The sequence below is a fragment of the Camelus bactrianus genome, chromosome X (assembly GCF_048773025.1).
Source record: "Camelus bactrianus isolate YW-2024 breed Bactrian camel chromosome X, ASM4877302v1, whole genome shotgun sequence".
NCBI lineage: Eukaryota > Metazoa > Chordata > Mammalia > Artiodactyla > Camelidae > Camelus > Camelus bactrianus.
In genome coordinates this window covers 41,415,837-41,438,704 of record NC_133575.1, presented here as the reverse complement: position 1 = coordinate 41,438,704, position 22,868 = coordinate 41,415,837, and the positions used below count along the sequence as shown (strand labels likewise).

General features: G+C 39.6%; 1 protein-coding gene and 1 pseudogene across 3 annotated transcripts in view; one reads left to right on the top strand and one right to left on the bottom strand.

The window, feature by feature from the left end:
• Positions 1–360: 360 nt before the first annotated feature.
• Positions 361–1,954, bottom strand: LOC105083682 (suppressor of cytokine signaling 6-like; annotated as a pseudogene).
• Positions 1,955–4,430: 2,476 nt separating this feature from the next.
• Positions 4,431–22,868, top strand: part of OGT (O-linked N-acetylglucosamine (GlcNAc) transferase) — a 33,324-nt gene continuing 14,886 nt past the window's right edge. Inside the window, exons 1-10 of one of the 3 annotated variants that reach the window (XM_010973595.3) lie at positions 4,448–4,552; positions 4,648–4,693; positions 7,514–7,694; positions 8,539–8,782; positions 15,025–15,093; positions 18,396–18,512; positions 20,675–20,754; positions 21,312–21,507; positions 21,907–22,047; positions 22,638–22,738. In XM_010973595.3, coding sequence (XP_010971897.1) covers positions 4,657–4,693; positions 7,514–7,694; positions 8,539–8,782; positions 15,025–15,093; positions 18,396–18,512; positions 20,675–20,754; positions 21,312–21,507; positions 21,907–22,047; positions 22,638–22,738 — 1,166 coding nt within the window. In that variant the 5' untranslated portion in view covers positions 4,448–4,552; positions 4,648–4,656. Of the gene's footprint in view, positions 4,694–7,513; positions 7,695–8,538; positions 8,783–15,024; positions 15,094–18,395; positions 18,513–20,674; positions 20,755–21,311; positions 21,508–21,906; positions 22,048–22,637; positions 22,739–22,868 lie in introns of all 3 variants that reach the window. The other 2 variants (XR_836629.3, XM_074359494.1) reach the window with 2 other exon arrangements.

Here is a 22,868-nt window from a genome sequence, read left to right as displayed (position 1 = left end):
GGTTAGGTATAGCTTGGGGGTTGAGTGCCTGCTTAGCATGTATGAGGCCCTGGGTTCAATTCTCAGTACCTCCATTAAATAAATAAATAAACCTAATTACCTCCTCCCAAACCTCCATTAAAAACAAATAAATGAAAATAAACGTAATTGCCTTCCCCCCGAAATTAAAAATAAAACAAAAATAAACTCAGGACACCTTGGCAATATTTCTCCACTCCTGAACAAACTGATTACTCTTTTCACCCAAAACTGAAATAGTTATGGCAGCAAAAGATTTTGATAGCAATGGCAGTTTATAAACTGTATTTCCATCTTTTTTTCTGGAACCCAAAGAGCAAGATGCAGGGTTCTCCTAATCTTTCAGTAATGCTTCTCTTGTCAATAATCGTTCCTTTTGTTTGGCAAAGGCAGCTTTTGAAATAAGTTTTCTGGTATACTGGCATACAACAAACGGCACAGGTATTGCAAAGAACGCACCTGCATGCATCGTGATACTTGACTGGTCAGTCTGACAGGGTAAATTGCAGATTCAGGCAATGGAGACCTTGAATAACAAAAAGCTCCATTTTCAGAGCCCCTGGTTGAAAGCTTAATTAGATCAGCAAATTGTCCATCCACATCTGGTTGATGATAAAAGTGAAACCCAACATTTGAGTGCTCAATTCTAGTGTGAAGTGTTTCACCATGGGAGCAAAAGCTGGAGCTTAAAAGGTAACGGTCATCAGAAACTAGGCAGAACAAGAAAAGAACCATCTGGCACATTTGCTAGATTTTCTCCTGCCTCCAGCATGTGACTGGTCCCCAGCACCACTCTTATTTCACAAGTTTTTCCAGCTCTTCTGTAAAGCTTGTCACAACCACAAACCCACCACTTTCCATTGAACCATAAACTCTTGCAACCACAGGAGCAAAGACTGTCGAAATTCAAATGATAGTGCATATACTTTCAGACACATAGACATCTGTGTCAGTTAAGTCCACTGATGTCCTTTTGGATTTGGTTATTCTGCGTTAGAGGTAGCAATGGTGAGCGTGGAGAGACATCGTCATGACTCACTCTTGTGATTTGCAATGTGACACCTGTGATGTCAATGAACAAGCCATACACAGACTGATCCACAAAGACTGTAGGGCAATGACTAGGTCCTGGTCGACCTGATATTCATTTCTGAAGAAAGAGTTCTCTCCCACTTGAGAAGGAACTGCAAAAACTTTCATCGGGGAAGAACTGTCCAGATAATAGCTAGGCGATCCTTCCAAAGGCTATATCCTCTCATCAGTGGGCACAGAATATCAAACGCAGTCCTGAAGCTTAAGCCCAATAATTACAGGCACATGTTCATTGAGGTAAAGATGCAAATCTGCATTCTGAGATCCTGAACTCCTGAAAGAGTTATTTTGTTCTCGGCACAGTTTCAGGCTGAAGACTGAAAATTTTTTCAAATATCCTTCCGTGCTGGACTTGGATTGGAAGAATGAACCAAGTCTTTAAGTCTCACTTCCTCCATTTTGATACACGCCTCCTCAGAGTTTGCAGGTCAAGAGGCCAAGGGGTAGGACTATAACGATGATTGCCCAGGGAAGTGGACCTTATTGGTCTTCGAGCTTTCACGTCTTTAAAGACTATTGGTGTTGAGGAGAGGAAAGCGTATCATCTGGCAGAGCTCCCAGAGGGTGTGCTCCCCTTGCCTTTCTGCTTTTGTTCTGCAGAAAGCTGCCTTTTTAACGTACCCATTAAGCTCTCACTCTTTGATCTATTTTTTCCCCATCTTTTTCATCTTCCCTGTTATCACAGCTAGCCATATCTTTACCATCGCAGCTACTAAATAAGGAATCCTGTTTTTCCAAACTCACTGGCTAGTGATGGTTGCCGTGCTACCACGAAATCAGTTTCTGCTTTACTTTTATTCAGGTTCAAAGATTTCCGGAAGGTTTTAAGACGAATTTTCATCATTAGGCCTGGTTAGCTAATCGGGGGCGGGGTGTCGATCTCTCGTTGGAATATTATTCCCAAACATCTGGAGAGTCTGCGGTGCTACATGGATGTATTCTTCCAGTTTCTTTTAACCTTTGGAGCCATTTTCCAGCGGCAACGACGCGGCGGCAGCGGCGGCGGCCAGAGCGTGTCTCCGGCTCCCTCGCCCAGCGCTGGCGCGACTGCTGCGAGATGTGTGTTGTTTCCTGCCGCTAAATTTGTGGCAATTTGCGAGCCAGTAACAGAAAACGAATACATCACTGGTGGTGTCGTTAGGGTGGCAAAGTTTGGGATTGGGGTGGAAGAAGCGGCTGATGTATTCTAGATGATTCTGAATTTAGAATTGCTGCCCCTAAAAGGAAGGAAAAAACAAACAAACAAACAGAAATCCTCGTGAAAGATAACGCACAAAAGCATCCCCTTCAATGCCCAGGTCAGGCCTTCTTGGTCACCCCCCCTCTAGCCTGAAATGACTGTTCCCTCCTCAGATATTTCTGAAGAGACAGAAATATATTTTAGACAGCGATGTATTTTATCACCTTAATAAAACTCTTCTGTTTAATGCTTTTGTGGCTTTTTGTGTCTACCTAACAGGGTTTCAATTTCCCTTAGGGCAAAGTACTTGTCTTGCTGATTTTTGCGTCTCCCACAGTGCCTTGCACCTAGAGACTCTCGTAAATGTTACTTGATTGGCCAAAGAAGATGCGTTTGTCTGATGAGTAAGTCCTTCAAATTAAGCCCTCCAGGTGCTATTCCTGGAAGGTACCTGGAGGGGATTCTTGAGACTCCAACCGGGGTTTTTCCTTATTGAATTGCTGTGAGCTCCTCCATCCAGCTTTCCACAGCAGCATCCTTTGACTCCTCTCAGATAAGGAAACTCAGCCCTCAAGTATGGATGGACCAAATAACCTGCCTGACTCGGAACAGGACCTGGCATTTAATAACAAGAGAGGTTTTATTAATTAGCTAACACCCACTAATCAGTAAGGCCTAAACATCTGCCAGTGAAATCAGAGAAGTCCGTTCTAAAAGTTGAAAAGCTAATTTTATTCACCACAGATGGAGCGCTTGTGGGGGGTGGGGGAGGGCGGAAGCAAAAGGTTTTACCAGTAAAATCAAATTAAGAGACACGGTTGGTCCCCACTTTCCAGGGCAGTGTGTGTAGTGAACTTTGTCTTTTTCACCACATCTGACTCTTAATTATGGATGTGATGGAAGAAATGATCAATATCACGAATTTCCTCTGTGCTTATATCCATAATTGAGTTTGTGAACTGTCTCGAAGAAACTGAAGCAAAATTTGAGGACTTAGCTTTGTTTTTAGTGCAGTAAGATGGCGAGAAAGAAATACACTGACATTTTCTTAGATCAAGGACTCTTTTTTTTTTTTTTCCCGAAATAAAGAGGCTCTAAGAGATCCAACTTGTTGCCTCCTTGGAATTTATGATAATTTCTTGCTGATGTGGCAAGCTACCTCAAATCCTTTCTGGGACAAGAGATGAGCTATAAATTAATACCAATGTGACAAAATGTCTGAACAGTGGACTTTAAACTACATACAGGAGGATCATAAAAAACTGATTTGTTCAAGGAAGTAGAGGCAATTTACTCAATCTAGATATATTGTTGCACTGCCTTGAGCTAAATGATATCACCAACTGTAACGATTTGCAAAGCTATGTATGTGGTGGAAATGAAGTCACAGCTCAGAAGAGAGTCATGGATTTTGACGAATATGAATCATCTTTAACATTTTTATAGCTGCTGCTTTGGAGTGTTCTCAGCATGTCCCTGAGTTATGAAGTGTTTCCCGTAATACTGTGGGCAGAACTATCCTGAATACCAAAAGGATTTTAAAATTTCAAGCTTTATGGTCAAAATCTGAGATGTTTGGGATCATTTGGCTGGGTGAAACTATCAGTCTTTTTCATCCAAGTGCTTAAATCAATGGCTGGAATCAGAATTAAGACGTGTTCAAATTGGAAGCCTCTCAGCAGTCGTTTTGAACAGCAGTCTTTGAAATGCAACCATGTAATAAATTTACTTACTCAGAATTGATTCATCAACCTTGTAACTATCTGTTCTTGTACGAATAAAGTTAATGAAACTTTTTTAGACGCCTGTGGGCATTTAAGATCTACATTCTTGGCTAGGTGGTAGACTGTACTTTCCTACTTTGGCTAAAATGTAACCGTCTTGTGTATACGTTTCTTTTTAAGCTTCCGCTTCTCTATTAAGAAAAATTTGGACGCTCCTGCCCCAGACAGTGCCCAAACCGCGAGTGACAGGCTTGCTCGCATGCGCCCTCGACACAATCGTGTTTGTCGCAATGGGCCCTACGCGGAAGGTTACAGAAGGGCAAGTGACTTTGATTATAGTCACTTTGTCGGTAGCGCTGGTTACCGCGCTACTTCCGCGCTGGTACTTGATTGTAACAGAAAGTAGTTCCGGCCCGTGTTGTTTCGGCCGAGGAGCCGTCGCCGCCATTTCAAGACCGTGAGAGGTAGATGGCCAACCAGAGTTCCTAAGGTTCGAAGTGTGTAACTGTTGCCGCCGCTTAAGCCTGCCAAAGCACTGGTACGGCTGCTGCCTTCGTACTTCTACCTCTAGAAACAGTCTTGCCAGTAGTGGCGGCAGCGGGACTCAATTACCCCCTTCTCTTCTCCCTCAAGAAGCTCCAGATGGCGTCTTCCGTGGGCAACGTGGCCGACAGCACAGGTACCGGTGTCCGTTCTACCTTGGCAGATGCCCCCTTGGGGTCTCGCGCCGTCCCCGGCCTCATCACTCCTTCCCTTCCTTCTAGCCATCCCCATTACATCAGTGGCATCACTGAGGTTTTCGTCGTCTACCGGCATCTGATCGGGGTTTTCCGCTGTCTTCTTTTAATTTAAACATTTCCTCTTGCCTGCCTTTTGCTTCCTTTCTTGCTTTGTAATCCTGTACATTTCCTAGCATTTCTACTCTCTCGGGACATTTTTTCCACACGTGCTCGCTTAGAATGTCTCGCAGTGGACTGCATTGGAATCCGTGCCCTTCTCGCTCCCTTTCACTCTCCTTCGCCACCGTTTTCTCCCTTAATTCAGCTCGCCGCCCCCTCCTCTGCTCCCTCCGCATCCCCCTCCACCCCGCTCCCCTTAGCCAGCTTTGGTCCTTCTCTGTCAATCAAGGGCTGGGGTGCCGTTCCGATGTGATCGTATCCTCACTTTGCATCACCCAAGGACGAGCACCGGCTCCTGGGTGTGCTACAAGTAACCTCGAGACGAGGGGATGTTGAGCAGCTCCCCGCTGGGCAGCGCCTTTCTGGTGTTCCTTCTCGGTTGAGCGGCCGGTGTTTAGATCGGAAATTTCCAGGGGTTCCTTTTGCCATCGCCCAGCTCTCCCCACGCTGTCCCCAGCCTGGATTTCCCACCCGGCCCTCCCTTCCCTCCCGCGGGGAACCACACCCTTCCCTTCTCGAGGTTGCCAGCCCTGCGGTCTACTTCCTACTCTGGGGGAAAAACCACCCTGGTACCGGGGCTTTGGCGTTGACCACCCTGCCCGCCCGATTGTTGCTTTGTGTTACTTTCTCCCTGTATTCCTCCGCCGCCGCCTCTGGGTCTTCATCCCCATTCTTCAGCCGAGTATCTCTTTATTCATAGGTTGTGTTATTTTTTTAAGTTTTCATCCCTGCTTGAAGAGTTTGTAAAGCAACTGGAGTGTAGCTGCACAAGTGCAAGGCGGTTATCCTTTTAGACAATTAGTCGAGAGCATTTGCTCCTAAAAATAAGAAAACGGCCAAATTATAGGAGTGTCCTTCAGCTGCCTTTCCATATTGAGGCTATTTGGGGTGGGCGGGCGTATTGGGCTGCGGTTCTAAGGTTTCCCACGAGGTTATTTTTTTTGTTGTTGGTTTCTCAGTTGAGATGTGTCAAGGGTTTTATTGTTTTTGGACATTGTGAAGTAAGTAAGACGTGACTCTTCAATTATGTCTTATGCACAATTGTAGGTAGTGGGATTAATAATTAGTGTTCCCCTCCCTCAGGGATTTTTAAAGATTTAAGATTCTGCCCTAGATTCTTCTCTACTAGCTTGCCCTTTTCTCCATGTTATTTTATTTGAGGACGTTGTCATGTCAAGTGGTAAAATAGCAGATAAACGGCTTTGAAAAGTTGTTAGTGTTGAAATAAGGAGCTAGGAAGTTCTAGAGATTTGTCTAAAATGTAATTTTCTAGTTGCTATTAGAGACATAACCTCCCCCAGATTTGGATACCGGTCTCTGCTCTTATGTTGGTGGTTAGCTAGCCATGCATTCTGTTTAGGAAATTTACTTTGCTTTCCTGAGTATACAGTTCATTCGCCAGCTCTAATGCTTGGGGGATCTAAACTCATATTTGAGCTTGTCACTCTGATCTTAGTAGAATTTAAGTAATTTGTATACGGTTTCCCACTTTAACTATCTAATGAAAGTGCTATGGTCAAATTCCCACTAATGTTTCATTGTGAAGTATTTACAATTGAGACTTAGTTTGTTGTTTTCCCTCTCTGGGCCTTAGCGATATACCCTTTATCTTTATGTATCTGATTTATTATTCATTCTGTTGCAGCACTTTATCCAGTGTTTTTGTTTTGTTTTGTTTTTGTTTTTGTGTTTTTTTTTAGTGTTTTCCCATTCTTTAAAAAAAATCATGGCAGTTGTAGGTAACTGCTTGGTTTATATAGGGTTGTTTGCAATGTCCTAATACTTTAGTCAGTATCAGAGCTCTTTGGAAGATGCTAGTGTTAAACCAGTGTGGGTGGGATTTAGCTAATTTGGTCCGAATGTGAGTTTGGGATGGTAGAGGAGCAATATAATCTTCGGTCTATTTAAAATGTTTGTTGACCCTTTAAACATTTTGGCTCTTGACAGGTGAATTCATCTTGTTTATCAGCTGTTTTAAAAATAGCACCTTGACTTTTAGTCCTCCCCTCATGCTTGTTTCTAGTGTCCTCCTTAAAATAATTTAAAAACAAAGTTGTGAAATATACAAAGCCATCATTTTAAGAATTAAACACACATCTGGTGTCTCCACCCAGGTTAAGAGATAGATTGTTGCAAGTGCCCCCCCCCCCAAATCCAACCTAAAACATGGGACAAAGTATTAAGTTTCCCAGTAGGTTATTCTGATATTAAATCTTTGTGACCTTGCAAATCATGTTGTATATTTTCTTTCTGTATGTTAACTAAGGTGGAGGAAATAATGTTTAGTGAATCTTAAGATGCTACTTTTTATAATTTAAAAGTACGAAGTATTTTTGGTCACAAAATGTTACATCATTTGAAAGTAAATATTTCTATCTAGTCTGGGAAAGAAAGTTAATGGGTGAATTCTTAATATGCCAATTCTGCACCTGATACTAACTTGGGGTTATAAATAACGTGCAGAACACTCTAGTGCTTTACATAGTTTCAAGCGTTTTCATCTTTAAGTTTAATATACCATATTTTTACATTTTTTTGTTTGCATTTCTAACTTTTTGTTTTCCCCCCTCCTTCCCTCAAATGTTTTGATGATTCTCCAGAACCAACGAAACGTATGCTTTCCTTCCAAGGGTTAGCTGAGTTGGCACATCGGGAATATCAGGCAGGAGATTTTGAGGCAGCTGAGAGACACTGCATGCAGCTCTGGAGACAAGAGCCAGACAATACTGGTGTGCTTTTATTACTTTCATCTATACACTTCCAGTGTCGAAGGCTGGACAGGTAGGAGATATGGGGGTACTTGCTGGTAATTTCTGCCTCTGGGTGCTGAGCTTGAAAGATGATACTTAAATATTTGAACTTGAAATTTTCCAGTACTTAGTTTCAACTGGAGCCACCAACGCACATCAGCTCGCTTGCCCACTTGTGACATATGCCCAGCTGCTAGTTTCTCTCCCTCCTTTTGTGGTGGTGGTTATATTAGCAGTATGACTAGGGACCTTTTCTAGATCTTTCCACCTATGTCTGCTGCTTTCTTAACTCTGTTCTGGTAATAAAATGTTCTTAGTTATACATCTGAGCATCCAGTGTCCCCTTTGTAAGACGTGTCAGCTTGAGGGACAGTAGTGCTCAGAGATGATGGTAGGAGGTGCATATGTAGTTCAGGTTGCATATGCCATCTTTAAGTCATGATGTGCTATTTTTAGCTAATCAGCTGAATTAATCAAAAGGGAGGAATCTGTTCTTATCCTTTGAATAAATTGTTTTTCTGGCTTATTTAGACACTTAAAGATGTATGTCATTAAATCTTATCAACAAATGGAAGTAGCATTTTCTTTCTTGATCTTAATTAATGATCCTGGTTTACAATGAGGCAGTTTGGTAATGAGACTACTAAGAATTTTATCTCATAAGAAAAAGAGCATTCTAATTTGAAATCTGGAATACGTCCACTTGTGAAAAACTTTGATTTCCAAAATTTTTCCTACTTTGAGCTAGTTTAAAAGATGACATATTGTTATATAATGGGCAATACACAGGCTCTTCAGAAACTGAGTTGAGTATGGGCTATACCATCTTTCTGTAACATGCATACCCATGCATTAACACTTTTCCCCTTTTCCAGATCTGCCCACTTTAGCACTCTGGCAATTAAACAGAACCCCCTCCTGGCAGAAGCCTATTCGAATTTGGGGAATGTGTACAAGGAAAGAGGGCAGTTGCAGGAAGCAATTGAGCATTACCGGCATGCATTGCGTCTCAAACCAGATTTCATCGATGGTTATATTAACCTGGCAGCCGCTTTGGTAGCAGCAGGAGACATGGAAGGGGCAGTACAAGCTTACGTCTCTGCTCTTCAGTACAATCCTGTGAGTATAATTTTAGTGGTTATAATTTTCCCTTCACAAAAGCCTAGAAAGAAACATAGTTTGATACTTTAGACACTGAAATAGGTTTTTGCATGGAATAAAGTCAAGAGTTTGGAAATGTTTTATCTACTTAAAATGGTGAAATTGCTTTGGCCAGGTCTGCATTATGTAAAAAACTTTGTAGCAAGTTACGTTAGAGAGTATAAGACTTCCTTTTATTGCAAGAAACTCTACATCTGTTTTTATAATGCCTGTAAAAGTACAGAACACGTGACGTTGTTTCTTTGGATTCTTTTGATTAAATTTGGATAAATTCTGATATCCATTTGCAATCTTTAATTGATTTTTAAGGAATAGTGCATAAAGGGCCTTAATCTGTAATATAAAATAGTTAAAACAAGTTGCCAATACATGGATCAGTGACATGAAAACTAGGCTGCAAAATTTGTTCCTCAATATCCTATTCTCTTTTCTTTCAACATAATTAGAAGTGGTAGAATAGAGGTGATAGTATCCACATCAAGCATATGATTACTCCTTAATATTTTTTCTTGGTCTAAATTGCAGATGTTTTCTGGGAAATAAGTGAAGTCCAGCTGGCAGACATTAAGTTCACTATGTGTTAGGGTCTTTGAAAGGTACACATTAAAAAGTAAGACTTGCCTTAGAACTTTGGATGTGGTTAGGGCAAGAAGACAGATATAAACTTAACAGGTAAGTGATAATGAGTGGGGTAATAGGAATCCAGAAAAAAGTTAAGAATACGTTTCCAAGCTACATCATCAACGTTTAGCTTTGCAACAACCCTGAAAGTGTTTAATAATTAACTATTGTAGCTACCGCTTATTGAAAGTCTTTTATGTGCTCACTGTGCCAGTCAGACGTTGGTCTTCCTTAATGCTCACAATGATCCTTCAAAGGAGATGGTATTCTTTCTAATTTTACCAATTAAAAACAAAAATGGGCTTGGGTTATGTAACTTTCTTGGGAATCAAACAGCTAATAACAGTGACGTGGATGTTAAAACCTGAGCCTGAGTATCGTGAAAGCAAACATTGAAGAGAGAAGAAATAAAAGATAAAAAGGGAAGATGTGCATAGAGGGCACCCACCCCTCCTGGCAGCCCTTGAGCATAGTGTGAAAACCAGTGATCATAATTCTGCTGTCCCTTAATACTTATTTTGTAGGTAGGAAACTGAAGCTTAATTTAGTAGTTTGTGCAAAGATCTGAAATCACTTTTTTAGAAAAAAATTATTGTACTATTTGATTATTTTTTATTTTGGCAGGGGGAGGTAATTAGGTTTATTTATTTTTAGAGGAGGTACTGGGGATTGAGCCCAGGACCTTGTACATGCTAAGCATGCACTCTACCACTTGAGCTGTACCCTCCCCCTGAAATCACTTTTTATCATGACATCTATTAACAATTATTTTTTCAGTTGATTTTGAGAGTTTAAAATCTTTAATTCTTTAAATGTATTGCTTGTTGAATGGATACAGTGCAAAATCTCCCAGCTGCCCTTCATGGAGGTAGCAATGAAAGTAACTTATGTATCCTTTCAGAGATACACAATGCATACATACATAAATTTCAGTGACTTTTTGTAAGTTTTATTGCAGTACTATCTAGCTAGTTACTCACAGAGAGTTTTATAGAAACCTCTATGTGCTGCCACTGGGGCTTTGACCCTGTTCTTGCCAAGGCTCAGTGCTCACTTGTACATCTAATTGTCACAGTAAGTTCTTTCCCTTTATTAATCAGAGTTGGTTCCATCCTTCACTTGTTGGTTGAATATAAACTCACTTGCGCCCTCTTACACAGCAGTGGGCTCAAACATCTTGAGCTCTGATCCCCTTTGCTCAGGTTTCCAGTTGCCTTACATGTGTGGCAGAGCAGTCATTGCTGCTGATGGTAAGCCAAACTGTAGGAGGTGATAAGGAAAAAGGAACGAAAATGGGAGACAGAACTGTGCTTTTCACTATCTAACCTGTTAACAGGAAGCTTATCGTTGTGCCCCACCAAAGGAGTAAGATAATACTAAAATGAATAATGAGACTACCCCTGGTCAGCATTAAACAGCTATGCATTCCCATCTGGTTTTTGTTTCTAGTAGTGGAAGGTGCTATTTTATTTCTGTATTTACTGGTAAGAATGAAAGAGGAATTGTGCATACTGCCTTGATTTCACCTAAGTATACATAGTGGTCATGTTTTAATTCATTTCAGGATATCTATTTAAGCTTACTGTCAAGTGCCTTTGTCAGTTCAGTACTGACAGAGAATCTTGAGTCTGTTCCTAAATTGTACTCTTGTTGGCAGTGCATTGCTGGCCTGAATTATAAATATAGTTGGCATTCTATGAAAAACAGTTAAAGAAACTCAGGTTATCTTGGTTTTGCAATAGTGACAAAGTAAAATGTTAAGGTGATAGTCTTGGTAACCTGTTTTTATAGTGTTTGTCTTTTTAAGTTAATGACATGTCAGTTTAGAAGTTCTTCTGTGACTTGACTATAGAAATTACCTTTAAGATGTAGAGCTGTTTAATTTTTTTACATTCTGAGTTGTGTTCTGTAATGTTGGATGATTTAATAATTTCACTAAAATTCTAGTCCATTGTATTTGAAGGTGCTTGCTATTGCAGCTGGTAATCTTTAACATGATGACTCTCTGGAGTTGCCCGTACCTGGCAAGTTCTTTTATGAATGATGTATAAAATGTCCTTTGTAAAATGACTATGACCCTGAGTTGCTGTGAGAAGTTCTGTTTTCTGAGTCTTTGTTGAACCATTGCTTCTGCTTTGATTGTGGGTGCATAGCAACTGAGAGCTACTGGCATCCTGAACATTAAGTGTTACCGTCATGTTACTTGTTACTGTTGCGAGTCTCACTCATACAGCTAAGCTGTAGGAAGCCATATACAGTCTCATCCCTCGATAGCAGTAGGGGCTTGGTTCCAGAACCCCCTGAGACACCAAACTCTGCGGAGGCTCAAGCCCCTTATATAAGGTGGTATAGTACAGTTGGCCCTCCATGTCCACGGTTTCTGCCTCTGTGAATTCGGAGGGTTGCCTTTTTTTCTATTCTTCTCTGCTCTGCTTTTTAAGTTTGCTATGCAAATGTCACATTTAAATATTTGAGTGCTCTTATGTGTTTTGTTAGAAATTGGGGAGATGTGTTGAGGGGAGAAAGTTGTGGATTATAATATGAGATAGGACCTGACCCATAAAGGAAAAAAGGTGTAAGCTCCTCAGATGATTATTGTTAGAGAGTATTAATCAGAAGATTTTCTCGAGTGGATGCTTATAACCTAAGCATTCTGTAGGAAGATAAATAGCAAGTAGACTTCCTTAGCTGAAGTGGTGAGTCAAGTAGTAACAAGAAGTGAGTGTAGTAGAGGAGAGTCAATTGGAAGATTTAGAAAGAATAGAGAGGCTGAAGAGTTTGAATTTAATTTGAGAGGCAATTGAGAACTACTGTAGGCTTTTATCAACCTAATTTTATTTCCTGTGTGTATAGATGTTGTGGGTGGGGGTGGGGGGCTCTAGGAGGAAAAGCAAGAAATAGCTGCTATCTTAGGAGCTGTTACACAGGAAGTTCTTACTCATTTCCGTCTCCTTACCTTTATTCATACTATTTTCTCTTGTCTACAATGCCTTCCTCCTTTGTCTATTAATACATTGATCACCACGTCACCCAAATCTGGGTGACAGTTGTTTCCTCAGGGGCCCCGTCACCCACATATGGGTGACGCTTTCCTTCATCCAATTATGCAGAATTTATTCCAAGTTTATTCCGTGCAGAATAATGACATTCCAAGAAGAAATAAAACTGTAAAGAGGTTTAAAATTGAAAAGAAGAAAAGAAATTGTTTTTTAAAACAATTTCAATTATACTGGAAAAATAAACATTTAATTACAAGCGTGTGTATTGTTAGTGCGTCACTGCAGTGAAGTGTGAATTTGGGCCCCGCAGGAAACAGACCTGATCCATAGTGGGCAATCAGCATGTTAAAGCCCTACTCATCCTTTAAGGCCCAGCTTAAGTTTCTCCTTTGCGTTTATTTACTTCTCTAAAATTCATTACCACTATGTGGGCATTTAATGTGCATTGCTTTGTCTTTCCACATAGATCGTAAGCCCTTTGACGATAAGGGTTCTATTTATTTTCCCTACAGTTCCAGGTGTATTGTTTAGTTGAGTAAAGATTTGCATAAAAGGTATTAACCTGGAAATGAATAGAATGGGCTAGGTTTGAGAAATGTGATTCTCTTAGCAGACACTGTTTTGATTCGATGAATGAAGCAAAACTGATATCTTAGGTTTTGAACGTTGAGAAGAGTGGTATCCTTGAATTTTCTAGAAATTAGCTATTTATGCATAAACGTTGGGATCCCAACGGGAGAACTGGATTTCATGCTTATATTTAATATGATGTGTTTCACCTTTATCTAGGACTGCCTTGTTGATTATCTTATAGTGATTTTGAAGATAATTTATTATTAACTATGAACATTGTATTAACTTGATTTAGTATGCTATGATGGATGTGGATGATATAACTAAATATAGATACACTGTGGGACTTGGATGTCATCCATCCAAGAGTTTATAGAAACTAGAGGGTAAAATTATGTAACAGTTGGCTAAGATGTATAGTCTATTAGGGTCATTGTTGGAGAATGATTATAAGACTTCTGATTATTGTGGCTCAGAAAAGGCATAGGAATTGGTAAAAGTCCAAAGATGTATAACTACCATAATCAGATGTAGTAGAAGGAGTTCGTATGAACAGATTGGTTTGTTCAGTCATGGTCTGCCAAAACAGAAGGGTAACCCTTAAAGTTTAGGGGGAAAAAAATCATACAAAGTAGATAGCAAGATTATAGAATTCGTTATTTCTGAGAGTATAAATAGGGTAAAAAGTACTTAGACTCATTAGAAGAGGATAAGTCTGTAATGAGATTAATGATACCTATGAGGACTAGTATTAGCCTTTTGTACTTGAGGTCACGGGAAACCACCATTCTGTCTCCAAACATCAGTCTGCTCCATGGACAGACAGATCAGGTAGCTCATGAAACTGATGCAGTATGGCCAACCCTAAGGGTGTTCTGTGGCAGTCTTCTTTGCTTGGCTGACTTTCGGTTCACCTGATGGATGATAATATGCAGTCCCAAAGGCTTCTTATCTGTGAAATTAATCACCCGGATTCTGGAAACCATAAGACAGGTGCACATAGAATAATATATATGATGATACTTTGGCAGAGTTGACAAAATTTCACTTTCTAGGACTTAGTTTAAGGCTCTTCCACCCGTGAAACAGTTTGGAATGATAAGCTTACCCCCTATTGTCATTGTCTTTGCTTGTTGACTGACAAAGGCAAACAAGGACAAATGAAAATTTCAGCTCCCTCTTCTGACGTGGCTTTCATACTGATGAACAGACTGGTGAGTCAGATGACCAGCAACACAGTCGTGCTGCTAATAAAAAGCAGAGTCAACTGCTTTTCATTATTCTCCCACTCAACTCTAATGGCACTTAATACTAATGAGTAATCTAGTGCCAGGATTAACGCTTTGGTTGGTTGGTAATCCTTCTGTCTAATAGTGAAATGGAGTCGAGGTTTCTAAATACGCCTGACAGCCTAAGGGTAGGTTTGCTGCTAAGTGATCACAGATAAATACTTTTTTCTACTATGGAAAATTTTTGACTCTTCCTCTAGGAGTAGTTCATCATAACCTTGAACAAAATAGTTGAACAAATATTTTATACTTTTTAAAATAAATACAACTGACATTTGGAGAGAGGAGAAGCTATAGCAAGGCCCATAGTCTTTTATCTGAAACTAGTGGGGTCAAATACATCTTAAAATTCAGAATTTTTAGGATTTTGGAAAGATAATAATACCACATATAACTCCCAGGTAGATCTGGAGCAGCACCTTCTAGTAAAACACATATTTCTGCAGCAGAAGGTATGAGTAGTCACACTAAGTGGGATCAATTCTATAAATAATTTCATGCCAGTTCAGGTCATATTTAATCATCAAGTGAGGTTTTGAATTTTTTTTTGGAATTTGGAATTGAAGATGAGGGATTGTGGTTCTGTGCTTAAATTTGTCAAGCAGTATCTTTAGTTGACAGAATAAAATGATGGAGCTAGATGCATTAAAGTAATTTCAAGATTTTTGGTTGACAAAGCAGAGTATAATTAATAACAGAGTTATCTCTGGGTTTCTAGGATTTGTACTGTGTTCGCAGTGACCTGGGGAACCTGCTCAAAGCCCTGGGTCGCTTGGAAGAAGCCAAGGTAGGTGTTTGATAGAACACATTTAAACATCAGTGTTATGAAAACTTGTACTTTTTGCCAAGTCTTCAACTCTTCATTGAGCTATCTTCACAAAACAGTCCTATGAAACTGAGGAAAACTGACGGCATGAATCACCTCAGACTAGAGCAGGGCCAGGCTTTGGCATACCTGTTCTAAATCTGGGGGTAAAGCAAGAACCTGAACATTTTGGAGCCTTTCTGCTGAGCTAGATCATCTTTATAACAATGGGCTCTGTCATGATCTTATGTGGGAATAAATAACATTCCTTCAAATCTGAGGCTTGCCTGCTGGTGACAAGCAGAGCGCCTGTGATTTGGCTCAAGACTCCTGTATGATGCAGGTGCCATTGAAAATGCTGCTCTTCTAAGTCCTTTGTGGCTTGTAAGTGGAGAAGAATTTCATCCAAATGTTACCCTGTAATACTGGCATTTAAAATTCTTATTTAACCTTCCTCCCTTCATCTTCCTCACCCTTTTTACAGTGGAAGAAAGGCTGTTAAATGATTGCAAATTAATAATTGGATCATCCTGCCCCTTGTCCCCACTCCCTTCCCTAAGTTCCTTTTTCCTCTTTTCCAGTCCTAGTTGTCTGCCTTCTTTTCTTCCTTACTTCCTTCTTTTATTCCTCCCCACCCCACCTCCTTTAAAAAAAAAGTCAGAAGGACAAAGCTGGTTTGTTTGGGAAATGGACTGATCGAAAGAAAACTTGCCAAAGTGGAAAGGTGGCTTTTAGCATTCTGTGTTTCCAAATAATGAATTTGAACACCAGGTTGGGTTATTAAAGCTTTTGGTATAATTTTAAATTAAATTTATAAATGAAATTGTCTTGTTACAAGCCACCTTACGCAACCGCGCTGCAGGGGTGAGGAGTGGGGAGAAACCAGAATGCTTCTGAAACTCCCACCTGTTGCTCTGAGCCCCACGCGCATGCTAATGCGTGGAGTGTATGCGCAGCGTAGCTGTCTGTTTGACTGCTTCATCCAGGGAGGGAGAAGGCTTTTTCAGCACCATCTAATATTAAAAGGCACTAGTTTTAAGTGCATAGCTCGTAAATTCTGCTGACACTTTGGATTAACCTTATGTAGGTTTCCAGCTAATGAACTGTAATTGATTTCAATCTTAGCTGATAAATCTAATTGGTAATTTATAGAACAAATACTTGATAAGCTTCTATTAATTGTCACCCCACCAAGCGGACAGCTAACATGAATTGCACTTCACTGCAGCTTTAGAGATCGGTTTAGGCTGAGACATTGCGCCTGCCTTAGGTTGCTGACTTCTTTATTTCAGAGCTCTGGAGACACCTAGTTTGAAAAATGTTATTCTGTTTTTGTGAGAACTTAGCGAACAAGAAAATACTCTTGAGTGAAATGCAATGTATTTCTTTTGTAATCAGTGCATTTGAAAATTCAAGCCAGCATATTCCTAGTAGATGGAAGCAAAATTAAGTTGTCTTTGTAGAAAATGAAGAGCCTTTCTTCCAGCAAAAATCCCCGCTGTATGCAATAGCCCTGATTAACCCTCTCCCTTCTGCATGTTTCCCATATTACAGACTTGAGACTGTCCTCATTCCCATATGTAATAGACATCCAAAGAATTTCAATTGCTTTGTTGAACTTTTACTAATGATCTTGTTTTTATTTTCTCTCTTGTTTTTGGTTTTTCACCATTGATATTGTATTTAGAAGGTTTCAGGTGGGTGAAACCTCCTATTCCATGCGTAAGGTGCCTCGCTGAAGGGAGCTCGAGGCCTGGATCTAGGGCAGACACACACCTCCTCCTCTTCCAGCAAGGAACGCACCGAAAAGTCACATGATGAGAAATATGGTAACGGGTTTGTAACTGCCACAGCAAAACAATTTGCCTCCATGCCTGAATCTTCTGTCTTGTGGCTTCAGAAACAGCTTAAAATAATTTTATTTACGAGCAAGTTATGTAAGAGAATGTTTTATACTATAGCCACAATTCTGTCAAAAATAAGTAAAAGTTAATTGATATTAAAAATTATTAGAGATAATTTACTAGTAAAAGCTTCTAACTCTTCTTGTTGTTCATTTTTTTCCTTTTTTCTTCTTTGTTTGGATTGCAGCATTCTGCTCTTCTGATGATGCGCTGTGACCCTGCAGTAGCGCAAAGGCTGCGCAGCGTTAATGCGCGATGCGTGCGAATGAGCCCCTGTGAACGGTTGACTAGATGAGTAATCTGATTGACTGGCTCCCTCAGTCCTATTCTGTAGCCTTTTTGGATAAAATTGGGTTTTAACATACCTCGAGTCCAACTAATCTCATTAAACAAATATTCTCTATGGGCCTGTCTAGTAGATTAATGGATCTGGTTGGCCGTTTGCTGCGTCTAGGGGTGTTCTATGTAGCGCAGCAGTTCGCAGCGATTGCGCAGTGCGATGCTGTTAGGTTGCGCAAGCGATGTTTGCGCTCGCATTACAGGGACCTCAACCTAGGTGCAATCCTGTCATATGAGGTTTCAGCTTCAGTCCCCCTTCGGAGACAGGGGCATTGTGAGGATGTGACTGGTAGCCTGGCCTTGTGATAGCTGTCTGACTTGGCGGGAAGGCATTTTTCTCCTCAGTAGCATAGTTTTGATGTTAGTGAGGAACATTGTTTACTTAGAGCAGCACTTCCCAAAATGTGTTTTATAGTATTCTCATAAAATGCTCAATAAAAGAAGAGTTCCATGGTCAACGAAGTTCAGGGACCCCTGTGTATACTATTAAAGGCTTAGGGAAGTCCTGTAGTCAAGAAACCTGTTTTCTCTTTTCCTAATTTATTTGGTCATGAAACCCTTTTTTCTAGTGATACCTATTAACATGTCTTAGAACACACTTTGGGTAACTGGGTGGGGGTGGGGTGGGTGGGTAGGGGGTGGGGAAGAACTTGGCCTTAAGTGGTGCCTTCTAGATACCACTTGAAAACAGAGCGAGAGCCCTTAGGTGTTCAGATAAGAGAAGTCCAGCATGGAGTCTTAGGTACCTGACTTCCCGGTTAAGTCCTAGTGTAAGGGCTGGCCATTGGTTGGCAGAACTGAACATGGTGGTTTGCACCTGGGTTCTGGTGGCGCAGGCGCAGGAGCAGCCAGCTGTGGCAGCGCATTAGTTTTGGCGCAAGCGAGCCTATGCTGCAGGGTCACTTTTGGCTGGTCAGAGAAGGAATAATGATATCACCTTCTTCCCCTCCCCACCCCAATCTTTTTTTTTTCCCTTTACGAATTTTCCCCTTTCCCTTTACCTCCTTTCCCTCCCATCTTCTTTCATTAACCCCTCCTAAGGCATGTTATTTGAAAGCAATTGAGACGCAACCGAACTTTGCAGTAGCTTGGAGTAATCTTGGCTGTGTTTTCAATGCACAAGGGGAGATTTGGCTTGCAATTCATCACTTTGAAAAGGTTAGTTGTTAAATTAATAATTGGTATTTATGAAGTGCTTATGTATGCAGGGTGTGTTTGCTAGAACTAAATAACAGGCCTTTACTTAACCAGTCACATAGTATCTTTGTTTTTCTGACAGTACTGCACCATTTGCTGGATGGTGTATGGCAGTTTACAGTTTTGCATTGAAAAGACATACTTAGTAATTAAAACCTCTTTAAATGGGTAACTTTACTGTAAAGAAGCACGGTCTCTTGTTGAAAAGACGCATTCCAGATCTGGGGCAGGAAATGTACAAAATGAATTTGGAGTGCTTTGTCATACTAGAAAGCAAGGAAGTTTTGATATTTTTATGTCAGAAGGACTCAGGAGGCAACTGAAAGAGGCTCCTACTGGCTAAAGATGGGAGTTGAATGTCAGGAATAATAAATGAAATATATTGAAACTTATCAAATACATTCAAATCCATGAGTTCATAATTATACTAATAAGAAATTCATTGGTCACTTTTGAAAGATAAGGAGCAACTCATTTTGAAACTGGTTAAAAAGTTGTCCTCTCTCTCCAGTATGGAACTGGACAGCAGGAGTTTCTAAGTGTTCTAGCTAATAAATGAAGAAGGAATGATAGAATATCACCAATAATAAATTCAGGCATTTATCAGTGGCAAAAAAAGACAACTAGGCATTTTGTCCTTTGTGATAGAAGTAAATAGTTCCACCAGTGAAGTAGCCTTGCAAAAAGGGAAAAGAACCTAAATCTGATTAAGTTTATAATTCTCACTACCAATTTACAGGAGATACATGGGACAAGGAAACATAAAATCCAAACTAATGGGAAGCTGTGTAGGACAATGATCTGATTTCTTCAACAAATTACAGAAATAAAAATGGAGACTTAAATCAAACTTTTAATTTAAAAGATTAAAAGAAACTCACAAAGGCATGTTGACAAATTGTATGGGTCTTATTTGGATCCTGAATCAATGATACTGAGAAATTGGACCACTGAATAGATATTTGATACTAAGGAATTGCTGTCTTTTTTTTTTAAAGCTGTGATATTGGTATTGTGGTTATATTAGGAGGAAAAATTATTCCCATATTTTTGAAATATTTTTGGATGAACTGTTATGTCTGGGATTAGCTTAAATGACCTGGGAAGTGGGGGCAGTTTGGTTGGAATATAGATTAAATAAGATTGAACGTGATTTTTTTAGTCGTTGAAGCTGGATAATGGAGACCTGGGGGCTTGCTATATTCCTCTGCTTTTGTATATATTTGAAATTTTCCATAGTAAAAAGTTAAGTTTTGGAGGGTGGACATCTATCACTCTAGACGATCTAAGTTAAGAGCATCATTCTATCTACTACAGAGTTGCCATCTAAGTGACGAGGAAGTGTTTTTAATGAATCTTAAATATATTCATTTACTCATTATCTTTACCTTTTCAAGATTTCAGTTCAGGTTTCCACTTATTACACTATAAGAGTGCCTACTCTCTTGCTCAGAGGTTCTCTACCTTGGTTGCACATGAGGAACTTGTAAAGATGTGGAGGTCCTGGCCCCATTTTCAGAGGGTCTGATTTAACTGGCCTGTGATGGAGCCATTTAGGAGGTGAATTCTAATATGCTGCCAGGGTTGAGAATTACTGCTCTCGATATATCTGGTCATATTTTAAGACAGCTTCAGAACTATCTGGCTGAAATCACTTAATGCCTAGTATGTTCTTTAAGTAATGTATTTTTACTGAGTATACGGCTCTAATTACATATCTTACTAAGGTCTGAGTATACAGTTGTAGTTACTGAGGTGTATATTTCCTTTTTCAGTTAGAGCTGCTGGTTTTTTAGAAGAGTTAGGCTGATTAATCGAGAATAAAATAGGGCCAAACCATTAGAACTATTCAGCTTAATAAAATTGGAGCAGACCCAATTTAAAATTTTTCCCTTCAGGACACATTTTGCTCTTATATTGCATGGGAAGTTATTGTGATAATGTTGAGATTATGAATAATGAGTGGGTACTAAAATAATTGGATTTTAAAAAGGAAAGAAATAAAATTTGATTATATTAGAAAATGTAATTGGAGGTCTAAAATTTCTCAGAGTAAAACATTATAATTGGGAAGTTAATCTGAAATCCTAACTTGCTCTAAGTAACTGTCTTGTAATTTTTAGGCAGTCACCCTTGACCCCAATTTTTTGGATGCTTATATCAATTTAGGAAATGTCTTGAAAGAGGCACGGATTTTTGACAGGTGAGAGCATGTTCTATTTGGAGTCTTTGTTGTATCAACACTTGAGAGTTTGGCCTGAAATTATGACAATGGTTCATTGAAATACACTTTCCTTTTCTACCATGTTGCTTTCCTCTGATCAGGTTTGCTATGTTACCTTTTATTATAGGTTTATTATTGCCTGACTTCTCATTGTTGGTTTTTCACAAAACCATTATCCTTCTCACTAGAAATTTAGTTGAAGTTTCCTTTATTGTAAAATTGTTGAAATGGTTACCTTTTTGACTAAATTATTCCTTTGATTTGATTCACAAAGCTAAGTAAATCCTGACTTTTAACTTTTTGTTGTTGTTGTCAAAGGAAAGCCTGTTTCTTATGTGGGAATAGAAAAATTTTCAGTGTAAAAATACATTTTATAAAGGTGCAGTTTTTATTTGAAGTATAGTATGGCATGTATTAATTGTAAATAGTTGCAATTCATTGATACGCTTTGATGCAGTATAGCATGAATTAATTGTAAAAAAGCGTCCATTAAAAGTTAGTTGCATTGTGTGTGTGTGTTTTTTCTTTATTTACAGAGCTGTGGCAGCTTACCTTCGTGCCCTAAGTTTGAGTCCAAATCATGCAGTGGTACACGGCAATCTGGCTTGTGTATACTATGAGCAAGGCCTGATAGACCTGGCAATAGACACCTATAGGCGTGCCATTGAACTGCAACCACATTTCCCTGATGCTTACTGCAACTTAGCCAATGCTCTCAAAGAGAAGGGCAGTGTAAGAATTTTTATTCAGTCTTATTTCTTTGTTACCGAGTAGGATTAAAAAGTCTTTTTTTGTAAATATTGTTATTAATATTAAGGGGGAGGATATAGCTCAAGTAGCAGAGTTCATGCTTAGCATACACGAGTTCCTGGGTTCAATCCCCAATGCCTCCATTAAAAACAAATAAGTAAATAAACCTAATTCCACCCCCCCCCCACCAAAAAAGAAAGAATATTGAGGCAGTAAATTGTTTTACTTTGGAGTTTCGGTTGAGAGGAAGAATAGCAAAAAATAACTATTTTCTGGAATACTACCAGTCATTAGGCTTAACTGAGCAATTGCTAGAATAGTATCCGGGGTGGCTCTGTTATTCCTCTGTAAAGGTTTCAAAAAGTTTGTTTTGTTTTTTAGGTTGCCGAAGCAGAAGATTGTTATAATACAGCTCTCCGGCTGTGCCCCACCCATGCAGACTCACTGAATAACCTAGCCAATATCAAACGAGAACAGGGAAACATTGAAGAGGCAGTTCGCTTGTATCGTAAAGCGTTAGAGGTATGTTGAGGATGGTGTGGCTGGATATTTTGTCTGTGGTAGTAGAGGGAAGGCAGTTAAGTTTGCCACGTCATCCATCTCTTTTGTCAAAATAAGTAGTGGTTGAGTCATTTGTTGAACAGTAATTGGGTACCTAAGGTATGAGTGAGGTCCTGTGTGACATTTAAGAAAATCCTTAACACTGAGTTTGTTATTTTATGGGTAGATTAGATCTGTACACACAAAAAATTAAATAGTAAGCTATAGTTCAAGAGAAGTTACCAATGAGTATACAATTTCAGTGCCTAATGGCTGTAATGTTGGTTGGTAGGTGTGGTAGAAATTTTGAAGAGAGGGATTCTGGAGTCATCAACATAAACTAAGATGAGGAGAGGTCTGCCTCATTATGTTTTGAAGCAAGGAGGGGTATAAAATAAAGGAAGAGGTAGAATTTGAACTACTTGGCTTTGAAAAATGAATGGATTTGGAGGATGTGGAGAGAAGTGTAGGGATATAAAGGTACTTGAGCAAAGTTCTTGTGGTAAATTATTACTTCTGTGTTAGCAGGTTTAAAAAAAAAAAATCTCAGTTATCATCTTGACTCTTTATAGGTCTTCCCAGAGTTTGCTGCTGCCCATTCAAATTTAGCAAGTGTATTGCAGCAGCAGGGAAAACTGCAGGAAGCTCTGATGCATTATAAGGAGGCTATTCGGTAAGAAACTCACAGCCTTATTTTCTATTTTTCTTTTTTTAAAGTTTTTACAGAAACAGACTTGCAGACTTAGTAAACAGTCTTATGGTTACCAGGGAAAGGGGGTGGGAAGGGATAAATTTGGAAGTTT